Here is a 27,514-nt window from a genome sequence, read left to right as displayed (position 1 = left end):
GATTAAATGCCATAGAAATCAATGGGAACTTTCAAGCCTATTATTCACAATAACTATATATCTATCATTGGGTAAAATGTTTAAAAGGAAAATATAGAAAACTAGGCCTAATGAAAAATTAAACCATACCTATGGAACTTGAAAATTTTGGTTCCAATGGCGTCGATTCAAATACTATCGCGTGGACATGTATTTCTCCATTTGAATCTCGTGTACCCAAGTTCACGTTATTCTGAGATGTTACATAAAATCCATAAAAGCATGTAAAACTTATACGGTACCATGTAAATCTTATTTTCTTAGTCATATACAAACCTATCCAGTATTACGGCCGCCATGTTTTTTATAAGAGTTACCTTTCCTTATCGGTTAAAAGGCACTTCCGGTTTAGCTTTCAATGCATGTTTAACGTGTGAAATACCATTCGAATAATATTCTGTTTTCCTCTAAAGTAATTAATTATGAGGATATGGGGCTCACGGCGGGTGTGACTGGTCAACAGGGGATGCTTACTCCTCCTAGGCACCTGATCCCACCTCTGGTGTGTCCAGGGGTCCGTGTTTGCCCAACTATCTATTTTGTATTGCTTGTAGGAGTTATGAGATTGATCACTGTTCGTTATCTTCACCTTGCATTAATTAGATAGAAATTTATATTACAGAAATTAAAGAGTCTAGGCTCAAAAGAATAAAATGAATTACAAAGCAGGGTTTAGATATATGAAAAACTATTTGTTTGAATATTATGTGTACAGTCACCAATGTAGTCAAACAGTTTACATACTTATAATAATATAAATTCCCAGGATTCTATTATTATTTGTACTGAAGTAATCACAAAATTAAGTACTATGAAACTGCTTCAACTTTTATTTACATGTATGAATTACACTAAATTTGAACAAAAAATGTATCCATTTTACAAAAGAACAAGATTGATGAACATGATAAAGTGAAGGACAATCATAGCAGAGGTACAAAATGATTCATCACATTACATTCAATAATTCATGAATACATGCACAAATGTATTATATATACATTACAACCCAAGAAATTGAAACATAATTTTACTATCTATTTATATAATGTTTTATTCCAATTTAAGGCCTAAAAGATATATATAGCATAAACAACACAAAAAGTTGAAATTCTAACACAAGCACCTCCCTTTCAAAATCCTCAGGCGTTACATTTTAAAATAGTTAATAATTCTAAAATAGGTAATATTTCACATACCCAAAATTGTTTTTAAATGCAACACCTGAGGTATTAAAATGGAAGCACTTGCATTCGAATTTTATCTTTGTGTGTTGTTTATTTTATTTATTTCAATATCCCATACCAGACAGTGATTTTAAATTTTGTTATATATTTATTTATGTATGACAGTATCCATTTAATGATATAGAATTAATTTTTAGCAGATTTTACTGAAGGATGTGAATTTTATTACAGAATGTTGATGGATTACTAATTTTGAGCCACTTTGCTGCATCTTAATCTGCATCATTTACCCACTGTCATTCTCAACATTATGTGCTTCACCTCCCATAACCATCCTGTGCTTTGTTACAAAATGTCTGCATGCTGCTTATATCCTATCACATACCCAATGTTTCACCACTAACCATGCTAATAGTCAGCTTGAAGTAACAATCAATATTGCCTTGCAATATATGAACTCACAATTTGCAGTAGCACATGCACTGATTATGCTTTTAATGTATGTGAATGTTTGTGTTTCAGTGGCAGAAAAATTGAATTAATTTATAGATGTCATTAATATTTTATCATAAGCAATATATTTTATATGTCTGCACTATTATTATCATTATGCGTTATCACTAACTGTCAGCTTAAACTAATATTTTTCACAATTTGTTGCACAGAATAGAACTATAGTCTGTATTTATGTTTGCACTGAATTTGTATATCCTACTTTCTGTTATTTCTTTTATTTTTGAACTTACCATCAAATTGACAGTCCTGTCTAATAGAATATGTTGTGTAACTGGATGTTCAAACAGTGGATATAGATTGACAGTCATGTCTAATAGAATATGTTGTGTAACTGGATGTTCAAACAGTGGATATAGATTGACAGTCAGTTCTAATAGAATATGTTGTGTAACTGGATGTTCAAACAGTGGATATAGATTGACAGTCATGTCTAATAGAATATGTTGTGTAACTGGATGTTCAAACAGTGGATATAGATTGACAGTCCTGTCTAATAGAATATGTTGTGTAACTGGATGTTCAAGCAGTGGATATAGATTGACAGTCAGTTCTAATAGAATATGTTGTGTAACTGGATGTTCAAACAGTGGATATAGATTGACAGTCATGTCTAATAGAATATGTTGTGTAACTGGATGTTCAAACAGTGGATATAGATTGACAGTCATGTCTAATAGAATATGTTGTGTAACTGGATGTTCAAACAGTGGATATAGATTGACAGTCAGTTCTAATAGAATATGTTGTGTAACTGGATGTTCAAACAGTGGATATAGATTGACAGTCATGTCTAATAGAATATGTTGTGTAACTGGATGTTCAAACAGTGGATATAGATTGACTGTCAGTTCTAATAGAATATGTTGTATAACTGGATGTTCAAACAGTGGATATAGATTGACTGTCATGTCTAATAGAATATGTTGTGTAACTGGATGTTCAAACAGTGGATATAGATTGACAGTCCTGTCTAATAGAATATGTTGTGTAACTGGATGTTCAAACAGTGGATATAGATTGACAGTCATGTCTAATAGAATATGTTGTGTAACTGGATGTTCAAACAGTGGATATAGATTGACAGTCCTGTCTAATAGAATATGTTGTGTAACTGGATGTTCAAACAGTGGATATAGATTGACAGTCAGTTCTAATAGAATATGTTGTGTAACTGGATGTTCAAACAGTGGATATAGATTGACAGTCATGTCTAATAGAATATGTTGTGTAACTGGATGTTCAAACAGTGGATATAGATTGAGAATTTGGAAGAGCAGGATATGTGTTCTTTACAATACAAATTATGGGAAATATCCCTGAACATGTGACCCACCATTTAGATTATTTACCTTTCCATCTGAGGATAATGCAGTGGAACGACAGTGCTGGGTGAGAGCTGTGAATCGAAAAAATCTAAATGACCCAACAAAAATATGGACTCCCAAATCAGATTCAAGAATATGCTCTTTGCATTTCATAGACAGTAAACCTACAAGTATCAATCCATATCCTACTTTACATTTGGGTCATATTCAATTTGTTGTAACTCCAAGAAAAACCCCAAAAGAAAGGGAAATGATTCATCTCCCTAGTCCAAAGAAAAAATTAAAAACAGTTTCAAATGATAAAACTTTCATGGACATTGAACTTTCCCAAAATGAATGTACTAATACATCAAATTCTGCACTCTCTTTTACTGTGTCAGAGAATGCCCAAACTGAAAACAATATTATGCATTCATATATCAGTAATGAGCATGATTATGATGACTGTTCTGGATGTTCATCATGTACAAGCAAGGATGCCATTATCAAGAAATTGAAAAAACAATTTAATATTTTCACTACATGGGTCAAAATTTTGTCAGAGGTGATTGGATCCCTTGTGTTTAATCCCCCTTCAGAAATAGTTAAAGAAAATCTGCCCCCCTCATTCAAGAAAATCCCATACAGTGCTGTTAGACATATTGTGGACTGCACTGAGATTTTTCTTGAAACTCCAAATGACCTTTCAGTCAAAGCAGAGACATGGAGTGACTACAAAAAGCACAATACTGCTAAGTACCTTGTTTGTATCACTCCCTCAGGAATGATAAATTTTGTGTCCAATGGTTGGGGAGGGCGGGCCAGTGACAAACACATAACGAAGCATTCTGGCTTTCTAGACCTCATTGAACCACATGACAAGGTTCTTGCTGACAGAGGCTTTACTATAGCTGAGGACCTCTTGCTACTTCATGCAGAATTAATTATTCCTCCTGGTAGAAGAGGTACAAGTCAATTTACCACACAAGAAGTGAGGAAAACAAAAGAAATTGCAAATAAAGGGATCCATATTGAACAGGCTATTTGCAGAATGAAAACTTTTCGCATAATTAAAAATGAGGTACCTTTTACTATGTTACATCACTTAGATGATATAGTGAAAATTGTTACTGGTCTTTGTAATCTCTACCCACCATTACCTAGATATACTTGATGCAGGACCAAGGTCTCTCAAGGTCATTTTGAAAAGGTTAAGGTCAATCAAAACTAAAATTGTCCTTACCTCAGCAGTTTTGAACAAGTAGATCATATAGCGCACAAATAAGTAACTGGCATAATGATATGGTTTCAGACAAAGGTCATTCAAGGTCATTTTGATCTTTGCTTGTACATGCATGGTTAATCAAACACATTTGGTACTTAAACACAAAATTTACATATCCATGAATTTGCACTCTGTAAGCGTGCTTCGGTCATTTGCACACACTTAAAATGATACCAATTGTCACATTTGTCACAGCAGATGCTACGCTCCTGGAAAGAAAAAACATTTTCTGACTCTTTAACAACCAGATTACAAATTTTGCAAAAACACACATTGCCTTGTATGGCTGTAACATCCATAGGTTCATCTGAAGTTTTGTGGCCATTATCACATTCTAGTATACCCTTTGACATAAACTTCATGAAAAAATATGTCAGGCTACTCAAAATAGATGACCAGTATTGTGAATTAAATGTTATTCGCTCACAAAAGGTTGCATGGTCTGTGAAAATATAGAAATCACAGTATGTTCTGCCAGTAATGGCCATTTGACCTTGTACCTGTGCATAGTGTGCAGTGTTTTCCTTCAAATTTGTTACATTATTCTTATGACACAAATATTTCAGGGAATGTTTACATCTACATAAACTAGGCATGCATGACTTGCAAGGATCTAACATAGGACATTTAACTTCCAGTAACCCATCTCCACAACATGTACATGTAACAAGCATGTCTGGACTTGCTCCAATGTAAGAAACTTCGGGATGGATAAATAACCCACATTCAGAACCTAGGAATCCAAGATGTTTGGTACTGGCCTCTTTGACATATTGTGCCTTTGCCAAAGGCTCCATAGTTATTCCATGCCCAAGTGCTTTTGGACAGGTCGAATTGTCATCTATAAGTGATATAAAAAATAACATGTACTATTGTTCACTCTAAGAGGAATTGACAGAATGTACACAAAATATTATGTATTACATGTCCATTCATAATTTTTGCTCCTTTGATTCAAGACAGACTGTATGAGCATTGTAAACAAAATCTATAAATCTTCAATTATTTCCAAAAAATAAGATTTGTAAATTATGTCATAGTTTTGCCCAAACTGTTTATGTTCTACTGCATTAGTTTCTTTACTCACAAATATAGAAAGTGTAAACATGATCATGTATTGAGATACTTTGAAATTGTATGTATATTCCCCACCTGATATTGATGATTTTGCAAGCAATTGCGTCAGGAGAGATTAGGTGTCTGTTGTTGGTTTTTTTTCTCAAACTGGCTACTTTTGTGTGAACTGAATAAAACCTGTGAATATCAGTCATAGAGAAAATTACGTTTTTCAATCAATGCAAGCAAATCAGAATAGTATCAAAAGTTTTTGCCAGGAATTCAACATTTTTAAGGAAATGTAAATGAGGTACACATACTATATTTAATAAGTGTAATCTAATTGTGATATTTCATTGTTATACTAGATCTCTAACTGTATAATAAATTTAAAGTTTGGTAAATATTGATTTATTTTGTACCTTGAAGCTGTAATACGCCCCCTTCTAGCAGCTTTCCATAAATCAGACTTGGACTGGTCTTTAGTTAGATTTGAAATTAAATCAATCTCATTTCCTGTGTACATGGGGATACTTTTTATGAAGTCGTCTACATCTTTGCACTCCTTTGCAATATCTAACAATGATATTTTCCCCAACACTTCTGAAATTAATCAAATTATTCATTCAACTTTGTTGTTTTAACAATAACAGCAACTCTGACCTACATATATAGGTCATTGACCTTACTCTGAAATTGTTATAGAAATTAGTTTCTTTATACTTAATTATGGAGGACCAGGAGAGAAACGTACATCTCTCAAATTTTATTTATCTTGTGTTTACTGTAATGAATTCATCTATCAACAATATATCAGTAAATGAATTACCATTCTGAGTATCATTGTGGTCCTCTTCATTCTGTGAATTTGCAGTTTTTGAGCAAACGACCTGTTCCAGACCTTTTGTCTGCACCTGTAATCCTGGAGAAATAGAACAATTTGTAACATTATAAACTTTAAAATAAAAATGTATCATGTTTGAGTGAAGCATATTTGTCTTTAGAAAAGAAATTCTTGACACTCTATGCCAAGTTGTTCATTCATCTGCCCATCCACCCGTCCCTTATCAGATCAATTAAGAGTCTAAGTTCTGCAACTGAACCAAAATTGATTGATCATTGTTTCGTTACATATTAATGTCAGTAATTTCAGAATTACCATTCTGATTATCAATTTGGGTCTCTTTATCATGTGAGTTTTCTCTGCTACTTCTAAGGACCTGTTCTTCATTGGATCTTTGGGTTTGTTCACTGCCTTGTTTTGTTTGGACTTGTAATCCTGAAAAATATAGTTGTGATTACTAAATTAATACCTGAGGTGAAGGAGCATTCACTTTCTATTATTTCAATGAGCAGAATCTAACCCTTACTCTACACCGTATATCCGCTACAATAAGGTTGGAGTGGGATTACGAGACTCAGGTTGTTTATCTGTCTGTGTGTGTAGGTTAATAAGTTTTCGGCACTTTTTCAATTATGTTTAGTATTACCTTTGAACAAACAAGCATTGGGAAGGACATCTTTAAGTGCTGATCCAAGTGACTGCAGGTGGTCTCTTTTCTTGTGCTTGTCAGCAGTGTCTAAGTACTCGGCCAGTGGCTGAAACTTTCTTTTAGTCGTAGAAACTAAATGTCTTTTGTCTGAAATAGTTGTTTTTTTAACTTTAGATTTCTTCACTGAATCAGTTGACATTTCCTTTTCTATAAAAACATGATAAAGTACAATCCTAGAATCTCTACATCCAATACAACACATATTATCATCAAATTTAATATGATATCTCACTCTTTATTTTAGATGTACATGTTTTCATAAATATACAGATTATTGGAAACCTTTGTTGAAATAACTTTAACAAAATAAGTACACCCATTTACTGAATTGTTTTTAGAATTTGTAAAACCTGAACATTTTATATATAACCAACCTGCTTTTCCATATTGGGATTTCTTCACCAACATGGTTGATATTTCCCTTGGACCATGTGGGTTTTTTTATCGGAAGGGATTGTCCATTTAAATGGAAGGGAAGTGCAGGCAGGATTGGAAAATCCCATGCGAGCTGCATGTTCTACTCTAAATACAAGTCCAGCCACATGATTACAAGTCTGGCCTAATCTGAAATTAATAATGCACTTGGGTAGTGAGTTTATTCCTGTCATATTTCTTTCCAAAATAGAAGTTCATTTGTGAGGGGGGGGGGCGAAAGCAAAACCCCTTACTCATTTACACACCTACTTTGGGTAGGAGATATGAAAGGAACATGTCACAAACAAACCATACGAAGAACCCTATTTATATTTGCTATACATTTTTTTTAAAAAGAGCCTCTGCTTCTATTACATCGTGAGCTGTAGGTGATTCATACATCTGTCTCGCAATCCCAATTTTGTAATGGTGGTCAAATGTCATATCTTTTTTCTTGTGTATCATATGCATGGTATGAAATATTGATAGGCAACTAGAAAAAAAATCTGCATGGTTTTTTTTTAAAAATATTATTTGCTCAAATAATATTAATAAATATTAATACTGTAACTGTCTGTGTACTTGCTGTCAAATATACATGCGGCTTTTTACTTAAATGAAAAACACCAAGAAATATAGAATCAAAGAACAACTTACCCTGCAGTACAGGAGCAATAAGCCCTCATTATTGTTCCCTCTGTCTTTTTGATGCAGCACCACACTGAACGGTCAACATCTGCCACTTTCATTGAAGGAGTGCAGGCAGCACGCAACAAACAATAAGGGGAATTGGAAGTAATAGGATGGAAATACACTTCTTTGAGCCACCCAGCTGCAAAATACCCATAGGCTTTCCCCACCTTGTACTCATTTAAATACTTGCAGCTCATAGGGTCATTTCTATGCATAAAATATAGAGAAATGTCACTGATGGACACGGGTGGCCACAACTTTACCCCTTCTTTCTCCCCAAACCAACCCTTGCATAATTTAAATGGATTTGGCAGAACAGTATTATCGTCAAGGGTTAAAATCTTGTCATATTGACGATTGTTCTCCTTCACTGAATTTTCGAAAGTTGGCACGACTGGTACTTGCATTTTTGTTGCAGCAAAACATAGTGCGGCCAATTCACTCTTTGTTCCATCACGACTAAGACCTCTTCTCTCTAAATGATCAAAAATGTCTAAAGTTAGAATACTTTGATTGAGCTCTGTCCTCACACGTTAGGTGCTAATATTTCGGTATATTTTTTGTCCTGTTATGGATCTAAATACTAATGCCAATATTGTTTGCTTCGCCCTCAAACACGGTCATGCCGTAAGACATATGATCAGTGTTTAATGAGAGTTTCGATATCTAATGTCATATTAACTAATGTGAGTTTAACAAAGGTTTTTAAAATACAACGGTATTTAATGAACCCATAAACTCATGCCAACTTAAGGATTAATGACTTATTAGGTGATTAATCCCACACTAAATTTAATGACTCGTTGATACAACCGGGTCCTGAATGTTTCAGAAACATGTAGGAACCATCTGCGCACCAATCTAAAATTATCTCGTCTCTTGCATGCCATTTTCAAAGGAACAACAAAAATACTGGAGTTTCAGGTAAGCACATGTATGAGAGAGATGGGGAGAGCCAGAGAGAGATCTATATTTAACGCTATATCGGTTTATGCTTAATCTTTTAACACTGTTGGAAGCGGAATATTTTTGGCTTCGGTATGTATAAAAGTGTAAACATTGTATGTCCTAGGTAGATACGAATCACATTATATGCACTTTGCGATTCCTAGATAATACCTATTGGTATATGTTCTTCTTTTAAAAGTACTCTAAAATACTTACTAAGACATTTTAGAATAAAATTATTTTGGGGTGTATTGCAAACATCTCCAAATGCATCCCGTGTGTTTCTTTAGTCTATACTGATCTGGGTTTTATTTGTACATGATTGGCGATGGGTGAATTTCATTGCAGGAAAGAGGGCGTAGGGAAATCTGATGGACAGGTAGTACACAATCAATAATTTTTTGAATTGAAAACATCGAAGCTTTAGGTCATTGAAAATTGCCAGATGATCGGCATAGTAACAATGAATTTAAATAATCAAGATTCGAAACGATAACTAAATGATCAAGTATCGCCCTCTGCAAATACATGGGATATCACTCCCGTGCTGTACCGTTTTATGAATTACCTGGCATAAAATATAGTATTTTCAGTACACGTGAGTGAAAAGTACGTGTTTTTAAACTGACCTTGAAATAATCACTTGTTGGGAATACTTGGGATATATCATAAACAAGAAAATATATCGATTGATTTATTGCGGTTTTAGGCCGTTTTAGCAATATATCAGCCATTTTACGGCAGTAAGTTTAAAATATACTGCAATATGTACTTGTATTAGCTTACCTTAGCTATAAGCTCAAGTGAGATTTGCTCTGTTGTCCGTCCGTCGGTCTGTAAACTTGACACATTTTTATTTACTTCATTTCGTCATTTTCAATCAAACTTGCTACACAGCACAATTAGATATAGGAGATTCACAATTGCTCCAATGTAGAGTCATGCCATTCTCAAAGGGGCTATGATTAATAAGTAGTATGCATGTATATGTGGTGAAATATTTTAAAATCTTCACAAGAACCACTGAACCAGAAAAGACCAAACGTTTAGGATAGCTGTTTAATGGGTATAGACTCAAAATTGTTCAAATAATTGTCCCCTGAGATAGGATAGAACTCCAATAGGGGATAAACAATTCACATGGGGAGATATAGGACAAAAATCCTTTTTCTCAAGAACGACAAAGCCTTGATTAGTCATGTTAGTTTGCAAGCATCCTTAGGTAGTCCCACTTCTTGTTTGTTTTCGTGAAACTCACGGTCGCCAGAGGTAGGTTGGGGTCATATTGAGGGAACATTATATAATGGGAATATATTGTAACTTTAAAAAATGTTGAAATATTCTCCTCAAGACTAGCAAGACCGTGATTAGTAATTCAATCCGCAAACATCCTCAGGTGGTGCAGATTTAAGTTTGTTTAGATTATGCCACATGGGGGCAGGATCAATAGCGAATCAAAATTTTACATAATAATAAAAGAAAATCTTTTAAAATCTTATTTGGAAGAATAGCTAGTCCATAGTCATATTAATATGCAAGCATCATCAGGTAGAACAAATTCAGATCAACGCCCCAGGATAGGGAGTCATAGTTTTACATGAAAATTTGAAAATCGTCTCGGTAACACCAGGGCCATGCTTACGACGTAATTCATCCTTGGGTAGTTCGCATTCAGGTTTGTTTGAATCATGGTCCTGGGAGGTAGATGTGGGTTTGAATCATGGTCTTGGGAGGTATAGGTAGGTTTGAATCATGGTCCGGGGAGGTAGATGGGTCTCTTGTGATATATTGACTTTCAGTCTGACATGCATTGAACAGACACGCTTGTCGTGAAACACGGAGAGTCGACAGTGATGGGACTCCGAAGATTCCATTCTTTTATTTTAATCATTCAATTGAGACATACATGTCTCTGTTCAATTCAAACACCACTTTGACACCTACATGGATACTTCAGACAAAAACAGCCAAAATATACCTAAAAATGAGACGGGAATGTAACCCAAAAGAGTTTAATATAAATAGTAATTAATGGAAACAGAAAATGTCTAAGTAGTACCATTCGCTTAGCATGAAATTAATCGGACATGGACGCATACGATTCATTTCTTGATGAAAAAATAAATTGATATCTATGTCAGTCTTGAAAACCTTTTTGAGACACATGCCACACTACATACTGGCGAGTTGATTTGACAAATTTTACAAGATTGAAAACACATAACTAAGCTTTAAATTCGCTGTACAGGCGAACTTTTACTAGATTGTAAATATAACGAGGACATGTTCATTGAAAACACAGCTTTAAATTCGCTGTGATTATCGAACAACACAAATCACATTCAGATGTCGTACTTTGTCGTAGGATTTTTAAAATCCAACAATATATTGATTCAGACCGAAGCGGGAATTTTCCCTAATCAGAGCTTCGTGCCAGCACTCGTGACGTAGAGCTGACCTTCATTCATATTTATACTCATTGCGTATTTGCCATAGGGTCTTTACCACGATTTTTATTGTTTGTAAATTTATATGAAAATGTGGTGTTTTGAATCGTGCTATTATTATTTTTTTCGATATAAAGCGTGCTTTAGTGATTATTTTGTATCGAAAGTGCAAAAACCCAGATATGCATATTATCGTTAGAGATTTTCGCGCCATTAGTATGTGAGGTCATACGTGTCAATCGCGGTGAAGCGAGCAAGCATGAAGTTGTGAACAGCACATACAGCAAGCTATTGATACAAAATGGAGAAATTCAACAGTTACATGTCCCATTATATTGTGTTGTACAGTATATAGCTGAAATAATCAGCACAAAAAGAAGAGTTTCTGTACTGGAACATATTGTTGATATATACACTCATGTATATATATGTATTTCATTTGGATATTTTCTTAGATAAGGTTAAATCCATATAAACGTTCATTTATTAATTCAATTTTCATTGATTTACAATCATCTGTTTTATAACTGGCATGTTTGTGTATTGGCCGCCACTGCCTTCCATACGTATAACTTTAGAGTTATCGGCCCTTGGTATATTTGTGCCACGCAGAATTCTACGTTCAACTTTCGGAAATTGCCATAAGCTTGGCTGGCCACAATGTAAGCATGCATTAATTAAGTACATTGTGTATGATTTATTTCACAAGTTCTAGCTATTTTAGGAATGCACATCATGTATTTTATCGTATATTGCGATTTCCATGCGGTCTTCGGTTAGTCACGTGGTATACTTATAAACATGCATTTATAGTTATTTGCTTGTCTGATATGATCTTGCCTGGCTTATATTTACTCCTTTATTCTGTTATGTAATTTCTTTGGTCTGGTTTGTTAATTTTTACTGGATTTTCACGTTTATCTAAACACAGCCCTTTATTGAAAATTTAAACTATGGAACGCACTTTGTGTCATAATCGTGATGTACAACTTTTATTACACGTTTCAATTGTCAGTTGGAAGTCGTTTGTGTGATTATGTTTTTGTATTTATATGATGTGTTAACCTTGTGTACATGGAATCTTTACTTTTCTTTGTAGCTCTTCACCATTCATTGATTCATTCATTCATTAAAGTGGTTTAACTGACTGCGTCTTGTCTAGGCAGTACAGTTTCATTACTTTTTCCAATGAGGCAAGTCGGAGAAATTTTGTGAGCTTAGAACTAAATTTAGAAATACATCAAACCAACGGAAAACCATCTTCAATGACGAACTTACATATTGCATTCTGACCCATTTAATTCATGATATCGACATTTCTGTTTACAAATTAATAGGCTCGTTGTCCTTCAGACTGGACATAATCAGAGACTGCCTTCAGTTTGGGAACTCTTATAGCCTACCAGGTATTGAGGCAATCATTTAAGTCGCCGCGTGTCTGGCAACCACAAAAACTGTGTAGCATACACTGCACTTTATATATATATATATATATATATATATATATATATATATATATATATATATATATAAAAGCACTAAAGTTCCAACAACACCCGATACCTCAAAGTGTCGGATCCACAACACGGATACAAGGTCAAATACAAAAAATTATACAAAGCACTAAAATGACCAACGACACGAACAACGAGATTGTCAAATTTTCGGGACGACCCGTCCCTTCTTCAGGACAAACGAAAACAATTACCACATTATGTAACGAAAACAATTTGACCACATTATGTAATTGTTTTCGTTTGTCCTGAAGAAGGGACGGGTCGTCCCGAAAATTTGACAATCTCGTTGTTCGTGTCGTTGGTCATTTTAGTGCTTTGTGTGTAAATATATATATATATATATATATATATATATATATATATATGCACCTTTGATTTCATATGCAACGAAACGATATATTGCCCCCCCCCCCCCATCCCCTTGAAGTTTTGAGTATTGACACCATGTACGAAATGACTACACGGTCTATCAGACTACCCCCCCCCCCCCCCGATTAAAATTGTAAGAAATGAAAAGGTCGAAAAAATGCCAGTTAGTAATCGTCAAAAATGCTGAAATACGGCGGCTTTATTTTTAAAATGACGGTGCGTGCCAACGTAGTGATAAAAAAAAATTGCAACAATATAATGAACTAGAGAAAAGCTCGTTGCAAAGCAACAAGAGGTCTTCCGTCGGAACTGTGTGATATAAAAACCTTGAACTTTGAATAAAGGTGTACTATAATTTTTTATCGTAAGGTATTTAATAAATTTATACTACTCATGCGTGTATGATCTCATTCCACGAATCAGTCTTTTGAGGCGCGCGTGTATGTGGGATTAAATTCTTTCAGCATTTAACTTTTCAGTCCCAATAATGAAGAAAAAATTACTATTTAAATTTATGAAATTTATGGCTCAGGACATACAATAAAGGTTTATTGCTGTTACCAATATTTTATCATACAACAAAATTATGATAGCATAATATTCAGACTGAAGAGAATAATTCGACGAATTTGAATTATTTATACATACAAATCAAATAAATTGCTCTCAAATCTTGACATGCCAAGAAATTCTTAGTAAAATCTCCGGTATAGAAAAACCGTTATAAATCAGTGACCGCAATTAAGAGATAAGCGACGGCTACTATTAATCAGCATGTCATATGGCCCTATTGAAGCCAACGAATTCAGACTGGACGGGATTTCTTGGCATGGTCATGATTTTTGTGTATTCAACACTCAAATAACCCTATACCGGCTTATTTGGTCAGTTTTGAAAATTATTTTTGCACATTAATGGCAAAAATTACAAATTGTGACCCCCCCCCCCCCCTTGCACTTCATCACATATTTTGAATGAATCGTTAGAACGTTGTAATTTATCACTTGTTTAAATGGATGCCAATAACGCGCTAATGCCGAATAATGCTGTTGGAAATGTTCATTGTTACCCGTCTCGTCTTACCGTAAAACAACATCCTATGCAGAATTTTCGAAAGTTTTTACCCGCAAACAAGACTACACTCAAATCCACATGTTTTTCACATGTGTGTAAACAGCCTGAGTGCACCTCAGGAAGTAGCCTCAGCTACCAACATCAAATAGTTCCTTTGTATACAACTGATTTTTTCCGAAAATTACACAAAATTTCCTAATCAGGGGTACAAAAATTAAGAGAAAAGAAGAGGAAATGAGAAGAATCGCGATGGGGAAAAATCATTCTTTTAAATATATGGAACTACCATTTTTTGATTGGACAATTACCGGTGTGATACCTTTACACATTAGACGATCGATCCCGATCCCGGCATATTTTGTAGAATATTGAATATACCTTTCTGTCTGCAGAATGTGTATTGATACAGTAGTTCATATTTTTAAAATTATTTTTACTACCCCCCCCCTACACCCCACCCTTTCAAATTTTCCGTTCCAAACTCGGCTATATCGTACTCGTTTACCATGCCAAGAATTTCTTAGCAAAATCTCCGGTATAGAAAAACCGTTATATATCAGTGACCGCAATTAAGAGATAAGCGACGGCTACTATTAATCAGCATGTAATATGGCCCTATTGAAGCCAACTAATTCAGACTGGACGGGATTTCTTGACATGTATTTTATTAAACTCTAATATCTATCTGCGTAAATACATGTAGGAAAATCATGTACACAGTGCGCACAGAAGACGCGTATGAATTTCACGCCAGGGGCACGTGCCGAAGTTACATGATTTGGACCAGGAGTTCTGAATCAATGTTTAATTAAAGTCATTGTTTTTAAACAATAAAACAACAAATCATTTGAAATGAGACTGCTCGGCCATGGGTTTCTGAATATTCTATACGCATGTTTAGATTTGGTTTAATCCTGATTATAAACTATTGATTTCAAAACATGTTCAGAAATAATTCGTTATGTTTGTAAAATGTATCTATTTTCTTTTTCACAACGAAGAATTTGAATAAAGCTTGTGTGTTCAGTTAAAGTAGTGTGAAATTACAGATCGCTAGTCCAGCAGCGATGAATCTCCGATATTAAACACACATTCAATTAGACATGATTGAGAAACGAGCTGTCTATTAAATTGCAGATTTTAAAATTGATGCCTGACTCAATGCTCTAGAGTTTTGAATTTAAAACAAATCAAACGTAAAACCAGGGACGTATAAACAAGTATATACATCACCGGAAAGACTGAATTATTCGAAAAATCCAATATGATCAAAAACATAACATTCTGTGTTATATTTAGGACGACAATGTTTACTTTGTGTACATGCCCTGGTTCACACGCGATGGTTCCTCGAGGCGGTTACGTAATTGTAAACAAAAACAAACCCCGCGGTGTATGTAGGATGCGTGTAGTTAATGACTGAGTTATTCTATGCTTGAAGGTTTGTTTCTTCAATTAAATATATCGTTGTTTTAATAACAAACGTAGAAGAGATAACTTTTTCCTCTTTTTTTTTTTCTTTGGAACGATTGTTTATATTAAAGCTACTAATAAAAAAAGAAAGTTGTCGATAGATGATTTGTAAAGGAACCATAGATCACGTTAAAACCTTATTTTAAAAGAATATTAGCATTTCATGAAGTCAGATTTATCAATTAAAGCAAGTTTATTTAAGTTATACGCATATTTCACCCCTTCACCTACCTAATGATACGGTTACCTGTTTGCGGGTCAAGCTTTTTACTCATATATAACACAATACTCGAGCAAAATATTATGTTTATGAGATCAATAAGATGTTATAGAACAAATTTTCCAGCGAAAGCCATATCAAAATATTTACCGTTTTTGAGTTATAAAGCGAAAACTTTGAAGATCCCCAGATCCCTAATTGAAGGGGTCAGCCCCTTTTTAGGGATATCAAAAGAAAGCTCTTAACATTTCGCACAACTTTTGTTCTACACGTCTTAACAAAATATTTTTAGTTTAAAAGATACAAAGGAAAATATGTGTAATTTTTTGCTCCTTTAGGCGTCCTAATTTTTTAACCCTGTCAACCACCATTTCGAACGCTGTAATCAAAAAACCAAAAAACGATGTGCACATCTACAATGCTCCTACTTTTCATTTTCAATTCATTTTCTGCCCAAGCTTATAAGTCTCGGAGCCTTTGTCTGGAAACCAAAGCCCCTAAAATTTCATTCAAAGGGGAATAACTCGTGAACAGAAGGGAATTTCTGAAATGTAGTACATGATTTTTAAAATTTTCTGTAAAGTTTATAAACCCTGAAAATTTGAGCAAAATCCATGCAGAAATGAGTGAGATATGAAGCTTCAAAGTTAGGAAAAATAAAAAAAAAATAATAAGAATAATCTTAACCAGCACAATCAGTAGAAGGTCTTCCTTCCATTGTTACGGAAGACCTTAATGACAGTCTCCCCCCCCCCCCCCCCCCCATATTTTTTAAAGTAATGAGAGGGATGATTATAAGGTAGAGGTTACGACTATTGGCCCCATGCCCCCTCCCTCTCTCTCTCTCTCTCTCTCTCTCTCTCTCTCTCTCTCTCTCTCTCCGCCCTCTTAAACACACACTATACGATTTAAGAAGTCGATATCATCAGATTGTTAATTTTAAAATCCGGTTGCCCACCCCACCCCCCACCCCTTGAAAAATAAATTTATAAATTTAATCGATATCGGTAAATCGACTGCTTCCTTCGACACATTGTAGGTCAATGCATCAATTTAATTAATAACAAATCTTCTCTACCTTCTCCAGTGTAACGGTTAGAGAAGAACTCATTTTAATTAGATTAGCATTGGCTAATGCATGTTACACTCTACACATACAGACCTCTAATGCTTTAAAATATTGTGATCTACAAGGGAACAGTCAAAATGTTTGCAAACGAAATGTGTCATTCAGATATTTACCAAAAGTTGAAAACGTTCCATCCTTTCTGTGAGCGGGATCTCCGTCCGAGTGGCCAATGTCGATGTAGTATTAGGCTAACATAAATGTTTGCTGAGGGAATTTCTTTAAGATTTGGCTCAGCGGCAGGTTCAAATATGTATGGCGGAATATTAAATACTAACGGGATGTCATCGATGTCGGAACATTAACTATCCATTCTGTATGATTTATGACTTTCAATAGAATCTATTCACACACACATACATAGATGCTGCAGCACATTGACACATATGACGTCATGACGCATCACGTGACTAGATAGGTCATTAGTGACGATTTGAGAAGCGGAAGCTTTGAATATATGCAGATAAAATGCATGTTTCAACTTTGTATCAATTATTGGGAGTAATGAAACAATATAACAGCAGAAACGTGCTTTATTAAGGTTACTTCCTCTTAATCTATATCTGGCGGCCGCCACTTTATCTATGGCGACTGCCAATTGCAAAAACAATGTAATTCGTATCACTGAGTGATTATTTTGGAAAGATTTAGAATAGTACGCAAACACACAGCATCGTTTTTCAAAGTGTATAGGGACAGTCGGAGGAGAATTGTCTTCTACAATTGTTGACAAGCAGAAAAGGAACCTAAAATGTCTTTTTTGTCCGAACTTCGTACTCCTAAATTGGAGGGAGGGGGCTCCGTTCATCCTTCAATTGATCAGTTCATTCATTATTACATTTTTACCAGTCATTACTACCACCAAAAGAGTGGGGTGGGGGCCAATCCGCCAATTAATCTTATTCCACATGGGAGGGTCAGCCCCGTGGTTCTACGTATTTAACAGTACAATCGAATATATATATATATATATATATATATATATATATATATATCCAAATTGTGTTTTTAAAAAAAATCACAGTGTCCGGTATAAAATATTAAAAGAAATAGAATAAACAGTACACAAAGTTAAAGATTTAACGTTAAATCTTTAACTTTGTGTACTGTTTATTCTATTTCTTTTAATATATATATATATATATATATATATGTATGTATGTGTATATATATATATATAGCACATACATATTACTAAGCATTGTGGAGGAATTGGACCCCTTTCATTTTAAGAGAAAGAGATAGAGAAAGAGAGAGGAGTTGAATAACTGGTGACAGCCATAAAAAATATTTAAATTGAGTGTCGGCCGCCATATAAATTAAGTGGCGGCCGCCAGATAATCAACAGGCGGCTGCCATAAATTAACTGGTGGCCGTCACATAAATTAACTGGCGGCCGCCAGATAATAAGTGGTGGCCGCCAGTTAAATTAAGTGGCGGCCGCCACATAAATTAAGTGGCGACCGCCAGTTAAATAAATATTAATTATATACCCTGGCACTTATCGGCTTCCGTATATTTCAAACTCAAGTTCAAGTTCATTTTATTCACTCAAACCACATTATATATGGTACATGAGGTGCATTAAGTAAACATACATTTGAGTAAGAATAAGGTCAGAGTATGTACTAATATACAATATACATGCATTGAAAAAGTATTTACAAAATATATTAAGGAGGACAGACTAACTCATAGATTTTTGAGATATACATACAGAGTTTTTTAAGTGTTTTAACCTTAATGGTTGACATAATTTCATGAAATTTAATAACATTAGGTCTTGTGTAATACCTACTGTGTAGGTATTCTTTTCTAATATTTGACAAAGTACTGCATTCTAATATATAATGGAATTCGTCTGCAATTTTCGATTCGTTACACAAAACACAAAATCTTTCATTATATGGAATACCAATCCATCTACCAGTCTCTATAGGGAGGCGGTGATTTGTGGTGCGAAATTTAAGAAAATTAGCTCTGAATTTTTTTGACAATTTTTCTAAATATTTTTCTGGTCCAAAGTCTATCTTAAAAGTTCTGTATATTTTACCTTTAGATGAATTGAACATATCGCTCGACCATGTTTGAATGAATTGATCCTGAAGTCTTTGTTTGACAATATTTGTTATCCATTTTCCATTTATGTTCTTTTGTTGATTCCATATATTTGAAAGACCACACATGCTTAAAATTCGTTGAATACATTCAAACCAGGGGTTTTTAACAGTACCGTTAAGATATTGTGTATGCAAAAATTTATGAAGTACATTAACAATTTTAAAGTCACAACCTTGCAATAATGTAGCCCAGTATGAAATCATTCTGCTATACACATTAATATAGATTGGGAAACGACCTGTTTCACCATATACCATAAATGAGGGCGTAGAGCTTTTCATCTGAAAGATGTGTTTCAGAAATTTTAAGTGAATGCGCTCTACAACTTGTAAATTTTCATACCCCCATATTTCACATCCGTAAATTAAAACTGGTAAAACTACTTTGTCAAACAGGTCAAATTGACAACTAATTGGTAAATCAAACAATCTAATTTTCCTTATAATTCCATACATAGCTTTCTGGGCTTGTTCACATAAATGTTTTTTAGCTTTACAAAAAGACCCTGATCTAGAAAATATAATACCGAGATATTTGAATTCTTTTACATTCTCTATAACACCCCCATTATAGTAAAATTGCCTTTTCATCAATGGACCCTTTGAGAATATCAAAAATTTTGTTTTATCGACATTAACATTCAATTTCCACTGAGTACAGTATATAAAAAATTCATTCAACGCATATTGTAAATCATCAGCAGATTCAGCCATTATAACTGTATCATCTGCATATAGCAGAATTAAAAGTTTCAAGTACAACATAAGTTCCTCTTCAATTGAATTAGTAATACTTTGTAGGCCAATAATGCCTTTCTCTTGTAAAAAATATTCAAGATCGTTAATATACAAAGCAAGCAGAAATGGGGATAAATTTTCGCCCTGTCTTACCCCAACATTACATGTGAAAAAGTCAGTTGACATGCCATTTATCTTAATCATTAATTTAATTCCCATATACATATTTCTGATATAAGTAAAACATTTTCCTTTGATACCGTTTGTAGTTAACTTGTTCCACAGACGACTTTTGCACACAGTGTCAAATGCTTGTTTAAAATCAATAAATGCGCAAAATAATTTCTTTTTCTTTTACTCATTAGAGTGTGTGACAAAAACTGCAAAGAAATAAAATGGTCTAATGTTGAATGGTTTTTCCTAAACCCAGCTTCATTTTCATTAATCAAATTAACTTCCTCGGCGTATGCCTCCAGTCGACTATTTAAAATGCATGTGAAAAGTTTACCGAGACAACTTAACAAAGTAATAGGGTGGTAATTTTCCGGTGATGTTGGATCACCCTTATTTTTGTATATAGGTTTAACAACGCCAAGTAGTCACTCATCTGGAACAAAGCCACTGTCAAAAACCATATTAAAAAGTTTCTTATACACAGGAAAAAATATTGACAAAGTTGATGAGAGATGTTCATTTAATACATTATCATAACCAGGTGCTTTACCGTGCTTAAGTTTTCTAGCAGCCTTTTCTATTTCGTCGTCAGTAATAACAGTGTTAAGGAACTCATCAGAGTTATCTCCATCGTTTGGAACAAAATCAAAATTATTAAAATTCCCTGTTAAATCGTCATTAAAATCACCTAAGTTAAGATTCCTCATAAACTGGAACATTTCGTTAATATCGACGGCGCATTTCTTATTTTTATTTGATGAATTTAAGATCTTCCAATATTCTTTAGAGTTTGTAGAGCACAGTTCAGACAGTTTACGTGCTATTTCAAACTTATACTTTTTTATACAACTATCCATTATAGGTTTGTAGTTTTTACTCATTGTTTTAAGATTGTCTTTGTTTTCTGTTGTCGTGTGTCTATTATGAAGTCGTTTCGCTAAATGAAATTTTAAAATTTTAAAACTCGACACATGGTTATAAACAGAGATTTGACATGAAACATTTATAAAGACTAGAAGCGTCTTTCACATGAGAAAAAAATATTTAGATGGAAATCGTAATATGAAAAACAGATGTGTTCGTGAGGGAATCGAACCTGGTCGTTTTAAAAATAGTGTATTAGAGTTGACGATCTTATCCACTGAACCACGCCAGAGTCCATACACTGCTATGGAACATTAACCTACAGGTGAAGTTGAAAATAATACCAGTGAAGTCGTTTCAATTTATTTTAAGGGGGTATGCTACACCAGAGAAGTTTGACGTAGATGAAAAGTGGAGGATTTGTACAACAATAATTTGAAATTGAAAATTTTCAAATTTGCTTCATTTTGTCAAAAAATACAGTTTTAGTAGAAGGTAATCTGAAAAAAAATTATAACCCCTGCTGGACTCGAACCTGCGACCTACAGTTCAGCATTCCGTATTCTTTTTTTTTTCTCTTTTATTGATTAACATTTAAACAGATATCACAGACTAATCATCAGTTACAATCACATTTAAAACACTTTGTATCTAAAATATGAACAATAATATTCCCTCTGTTTCTTTCAATAGAGGATTTCTATGTAAGAAAAACTTTTTAAACAGGTTCATTTTCTTTTCTAAAACAGTCAATTGATAATGGTTATATGAAATGTAATGTCTCAATGTATATCTACAAAGCCTTTCAATATCTATTTTTTTTTCCACTTTGCAAAAAAATCTGTCTTCTTCTATAAATACAAAATCTGCATACTGATATAAAATAATTTACAAAAAATACATTCACGTTTTTGATACCCTTATGTAATGCTGTCATGAATATTTCTTCAAAGTTTAATCTGTTAAAAACATCACTTTCACAATCTTTCAATAACGATTCAAGATGATAAATAACAAAATTGTTCTTAAATTCAGCCAACTCTTTACATCTAATAAATAAATGCATTATATCCTCGCATTCTAGCATACAAATTGGACATATTTTAGAATCAGACTTCCCTATCTTAAAAAGTTTCTCATATGTAAATATAATATTGTGAAAAATTTTGAAATCCAGTTCAGTAATATCTGGTGTTTTGTATAACACCCATACCGTTTCCCATCGCTTTTCAATGGATGATTTATCATTCATATCAAGTTTATCTCGCCAATAAATATTTGACACCGGTTCTTGAAACATTTTTTGAACTAACAAATTATAAAATATTTGTACTGTACCGGATTGGAACACTATCCTTTGATCTCTGTATGAAATATCAAAATTTGGCTGAAAGCATGTTCTTTTGTACTCATTTTCATGAACATAATTTTTCCATTCTTCTGGAATAGATAATAACAAATCCTTATAATTTTTTGTAATCAGTGAGACGTTTACCTCTGAATTTTGTTCTTGAAAAATCTCCACAATACATGATATTGGTAAAAATCCCGGAATTACTTCATATGAAATATCCTTGACATGTGTAATACTAGCACTAATAAAATCTTTCCAATTCAACATTTTGTTTCTTCTTTGTACTTTCGGATTAAAAAACAGACAATAATTAAAAACATCATTTTCTTTTTCTGTAACAATGATATAATCTTTTATGGCATACCATGCACAAAATAATTCATTGTAAAACTGTGGTAGACCCTCTAAATCTGTTTTCTTAAACTGTAGTAAAAATATCTCCATTCCTGCTCCTAAATTTTGAATCTTTGATAGGAAATATCTAAAAATATGTTTCCACAGAAAATCTTTATTACAACAAAAGTGCTTTGCAAGAAACTTTAGTCTAAATGATAACATTTTTAGATAGATATCAGCTATTTTCAAACCACCATTGTGTTTTTCACCAATTATTGTTTTATAAGATACCAAGTGTGAGCCAAAATTCCATAAAAAATTGGTACACTCCTTTTGAATACTGTCTCTAGCCCATTGTGGAATCGATATAACTGACAATGAGTACCATAATTTAGACATGAACAAGGTATTAATTAAAGTGGCTCTACCTTGAACTGCTAAGGATCTCTGTCTCCATAAATTAAGAGTTTGCTTAATGTTTCTAACTTTGTCTCTCCAATTTAAATTTTCACACTCTACTCCATTTTTGCCAAAATAAATACCAAGAATTTTCATGACACTTGTCTCAGAAACACTCAATGATATCTTTTCCTGTTCAAAACTTCTACCAGTTCCTATACACATTATTTCAGACTTGTGAATGTTTATTTTGGCACCAGATGCTTTTTCATACATGTCAAATACTTTGAAAACTTCAAAAACAGAATTTTTGTCACACACTGTCATTGTAGTATCATCAGCATGTTGAAACATCAACCCATTCTTTTCTGACATTGGTATTGGAATGCCTCTTATTACTGTATTTTGTTTCATGACATAATTCAGAGGTTCTGCTGATAAAACATATAATAATGCAGATATTGGGCAACCTTGTCTAACAGAATTTTTAATAGGAAAATATTTTGTTAAATGTCCATTACACTTTACACTACTGTATATATCCGTATAAAATATCTGTACCCATTTTCTAAATTGGGTTCCAAAACCAAATACTTCTAATATATCAAGTAAATACTCATGACTCACTCTATCAAAAGCTTTTTCCTGATCAATTTTAACCACATAACCCTCTAAATTATCCATCTCTACCATATCAATCACATCTCTAATGCTAACTAGAGTATCTGCAATATCTCTTCCTATTATACAACAAGTCTGTGTTTCAGACACAATATTTGGTAATACCTGTTTCAGTCTATTTGCCATAACTCTTGCTATTATCTTATAATCTACATTTAACAGGCTTATAGGCCTCCAGTTTTTCAACAATTTCTTATCTCCTTTCTTCTTGTATAACAACGTAATAACACCCATTTTCATAGAGTTAGACATCGTTTGTTTTCTGTTAATTTCTTTAAATAAATTGAGTAGAATATCTCTTAATTGTGGTAAAAACATTTTATAAAATTCAACAGTCAACCCATCAGATCCTGGGCTTTTATTATTAGCCATTTCCTTGATTGCAGTTTCAATTTCTTCTTTGTTAATATCCCTTTCACACATTTCCTTATCATTTTCTTCAATTTTTCTATTCACATATGACAAAAACTGTGCCTTACTTTCAGAGTCAATTCGCACTGATGAATATAAGTTAGAATAGAAATTGTACTCTATTTCTAAAATTGAATCAATATCCTTCTTTATTTCTTCTGTGTCACTCAACAATTCTTTTACTGAATTTGATTCTTGTCTTCGTTTTTCTAAATTCAAAAAATATTTCGTGCATTTATCTGATTCATTTGCCCACTGTGCTTTTGATCTAAGTATTGCACCCTGACACTTTTCATTTTCAAAATCTGACAATTCTTGTTTGATTGCTTCATATTTTTCAATATCAACTTGTACTCCATTTGCTAAATTTTGTGAAATTCTTTGCATTTTGTTTTGTAAACCATAATATTCTTTATTTCGTTCCCTGGCTCTAGTTTTGCTAAAACTTTGAGAAAACTTTTGAGCTTGTATTTCAAATTATCCCACCACACCAACATTGAATTTTCATATAATATACAATTTTTTCTCTTTCAATAATTTCTATGATTTTTGTTTTATATGTATCATCATTCAATAGCAAATTATTATGTATCCACAACCCTGGTCCTCTTTCACAAACAGTATTATTCAAGTACATCACGACTATCGAATGATCGCTTAGTGTAGTTTCAACATAAAATATATTTCTAACATATGTTCTTATAACGTGTGAAACTAGAATGTAATCTATTCTACTTTGAACTAACATGTTTCCTACTAACATTTTTCTTGAAAAAACTTTTTCTCCTCTATTTCTACTTCTCCATAAATCTGCTACACCATGTTGATTCATCATATTGAACAGGGCTTTGTAACCCTGGTCATATACATGACGTGTCTTACCACATCTATCAATCTCTGCAAGTGTGTTATTAAAATCACCTAGTATTATAAGATTCACTGAATATGGAATGATACTAGACATATCTTGAAAAAAATTGGCCCTTTCTTTTGCAACGTTAGGTGCATATATGTTTATAATATCAAAATTTTCATCATTTTCTTTGTATTTTATATGTAGAAATCTACCATCGCACCCTTTTACATATTGAATATTATCTTTTAATTCATTTCTAATCAAAAAAGCTACACCCTTTGACGACGTCTCAGAGTTATTGTACATAATACTTCCTTTCCATAAATGTTTATATTTTTCAATGAAGTCATCTCGCCAATGAGTTTCTTGTAAACCAATGATATCATACTTCCTTTCATCCAATAAACTAAATATCATTTTCATCTTATTTACATTACACAATCCATTACAGTTCCACGAAGTTACTATCACCATGATTGTAATTAAGAATAAGAGTTTGTCCATTCTTTCCATTTCATTTATTCTTTTTTGCGTTTCTCTTCTTCTTCAATTTCTTTTTTCTTTTGCCTTTCCCCTCTACGATGATGATTTCATTTTCCGAATCTGTTCCTACATTAGAGTCACTCTCACTCCGTTCTTGAATCATGTTTTCACAATCTTGAGAGGCTTCATTCAATTCCCGTTCTTGAATTTCGTTTTCACCATCCTTAGGGGCATTTTTATTAGTAGACATATTCACTTTATCGTTTTTATTCACAATAATTTGATTTTCTGTCGTCTCAGTATGTTTCTTTTGTTTTGTTTCCGCACAAATAAGTGATTCGTCTATATTTTCGTTCTCATGTTGCACCCCTTCGTTCGCCTCTTCTGTTTCCATATTTGTGTTACCCTCTAACACGTCCTCTTTCTCCACCTCAGACACTTCCAATTCATTGTTTTCTTCAGAACTGTGATCACTCATGCAACACTGGCATTTAAATGTCCATTCACCACACTGCTCACACAAGTGATTTTTACAGGCCCTCGCGTAGTGACCTTGCTGCTTACACTTGAAGCACACAAATTTTGGACATGCTCTAAATAAATGATCACTCGCGTAACACAGCGAACACACTTTCATTTGACCGTTATGAATACACCTATGATACTCCTTTTGAAATTTCACAGTGTATGGAAAAGAGGGCATATGAGGAGGTAGTTTCACCCTAACGTACCTTGTTCCGTCAGCAATTGTAGTTCCAGGATAAAATCGTCTGTTAATAGGTGACAGCAATTCAACACCCATTGATGTTAAAGTTTGTTCAATCTCTCCATCATCTATGTAAGCAGGAAGGTGTAAAAAACTAACAATCAGTGAAGTCTGTACAACTTCACGACATTCAAACAAATCATTGCCAAGTCTTATTCCTTCCAGCAAATATTGTGTTGGTGCTTTTCCATCAAGAGTAAGTTCATACAAATTACCTGATTTAGGCACACATGCATAAAGAGACCCCAAACCACAGTTCTCATTGACGAATTGTATTATTCCCTCGGGTTTGATGAGAGAATTGTCTCTAACATTTACAACCACAGTATTCTCACGACAGTACTTTCTGTCTTTGAATAAATTGTTTGATCCGCCAAGATGGCTGCCACCCGACGTGGCTGCCATCTCACGTTTATGCACAATTATTTACAATGTTCTCAAAGTCTAACTATTTTACACAGAAAATTGAAACATATATACATAAAGCCTTCTGCAGAACAGCAGTCGGCAAATATACTACTCACAGTAGACGCAAAAAGGTAAATTTTCCGACACACAAAATTTCCTCGTGCTCACTACAACAAGTAGACCGGAAGTCTCTGACCTACAGTTCAGCATTCCGTATTCTAACCTACTGAGCTACTCGGCTAGATTAATAAATAGAAAAGGAAAAGTCAAATAATACTGATATCGATTTTGTCATCCATTTTTCTAAAGGAAGTCAGCCATTATGACGATGTAGAATACTACCTTAATATACATAAAATGCTCTCGTGAAACAAAATTTCAAAGCGACAGTTTTTTTTAGAGGAAAACTCGAAGAACATGTTAATGATAAATTTGTTTTCTTTCACGGAGGCAGTTTTTCTGGAAGTCGGGGATACCCCTCCATTTCAACGCTAAAAATCATATAAATTGCTAATTGCTTGATTTAAAGCAATACAAGCTGTAACTGGCGGTATTTTTTCAACTATCTAATTATTCACCAAATAACACCTACCGGTTTAACTAATATAATCCCCAAGATCTGAAGAAAAATTCTGCAAAATAAACAAAGGAATATTGTTTGAGTGCACGCCTACAATGAGTGTTTCGTATAAACCGCCATTGT

The 27,514-nt window shown here is 33.6% G+C and overlaps 2 protein-coding genes across 3 annotated transcripts in view; one reads left to right on the top strand and one right to left on the bottom strand.

Annotated features, from left to right (window-relative positions):
- LOC125674752 (beta-1,3-galactosyltransferase brn-like) overlaps positions 1-5,786 on the top strand; it is a 17,973-nt gene extending 12,187 nt beyond the window's left edge. For both annotated transcript variants that reach the window (XR_008801809.1, XR_008801810.1), the window contains exon 4: positions 4,970-5,786. The gene's annotated coding sequence lies outside the window, so the exon portion shown is untranslated. The remainder of the gene's footprint in view (positions 1-4,969) is intronic.
- A 286-nt stretch (positions 5,787-6,072) lies between these two features.
- On the bottom strand, positions 6,073-27,514 carry LOC130053469 (uncharacterized). Its single transcript, XM_056160777.1, has 6 exons — positions 27,008-27,514; positions 19,020-21,659; positions 6,878-7,087; positions 6,547-6,666; positions 6,217-6,309; positions 6,073-6,077 (listed from the first exon to the last, which is right to left on the bottom strand). Exons 2-6 carry the CDS (start codon positions 20,302-20,304, stop codon positions 6,073-6,075), a joined length of 1,713 nt encoding a protein of 570 aa, XP_056016752.1. The 5' UTR covers positions 20,305-21,659; positions 27,008-27,514.

Source organism: Ostrea edulis, chromosome 3 (genome assembly GCF_947568905.1).
Source record: "Ostrea edulis chromosome 3, xbOstEdul1.1, whole genome shotgun sequence".
In the NCBI taxonomy this organism is placed as follows: domain Eukaryota; kingdom Metazoa; phylum Mollusca; class Bivalvia; order Ostreida; family Ostreidae; genus Ostrea; species Ostrea edulis.
Note: the sequence above shows the minus strand (reverse complement) of the source record. Positions and strands in the feature narration are given on the sequence as shown.

What these genes read in the sequence shown, in the direction of transcription:
- LOC130053469 (XM_056160777.1), bottom strand. Translation starts at nt 20,304, where the DNA reads ATGTATATGGGAATTAAATTAATGATTAAGATAAATGGCATGTCAACT. An exon ending in TAGAAAAGAATACCTACACA is followed by an intron (nt 7,088 to 19,019) that starts GTAGGTATTACA and finishes ATGTTTTTATAG; the next exon opens with AAAAGGAAATGTCAACTGAT. An exon ending in CAATGCTTGTTTGTTCAAAG is followed by an intron (nt 6,667 to 6,877) that starts GTAATACTAAAC and finishes TATATTTTTCAG; the next exon opens with GATTACAAGTCCAAACAAAA.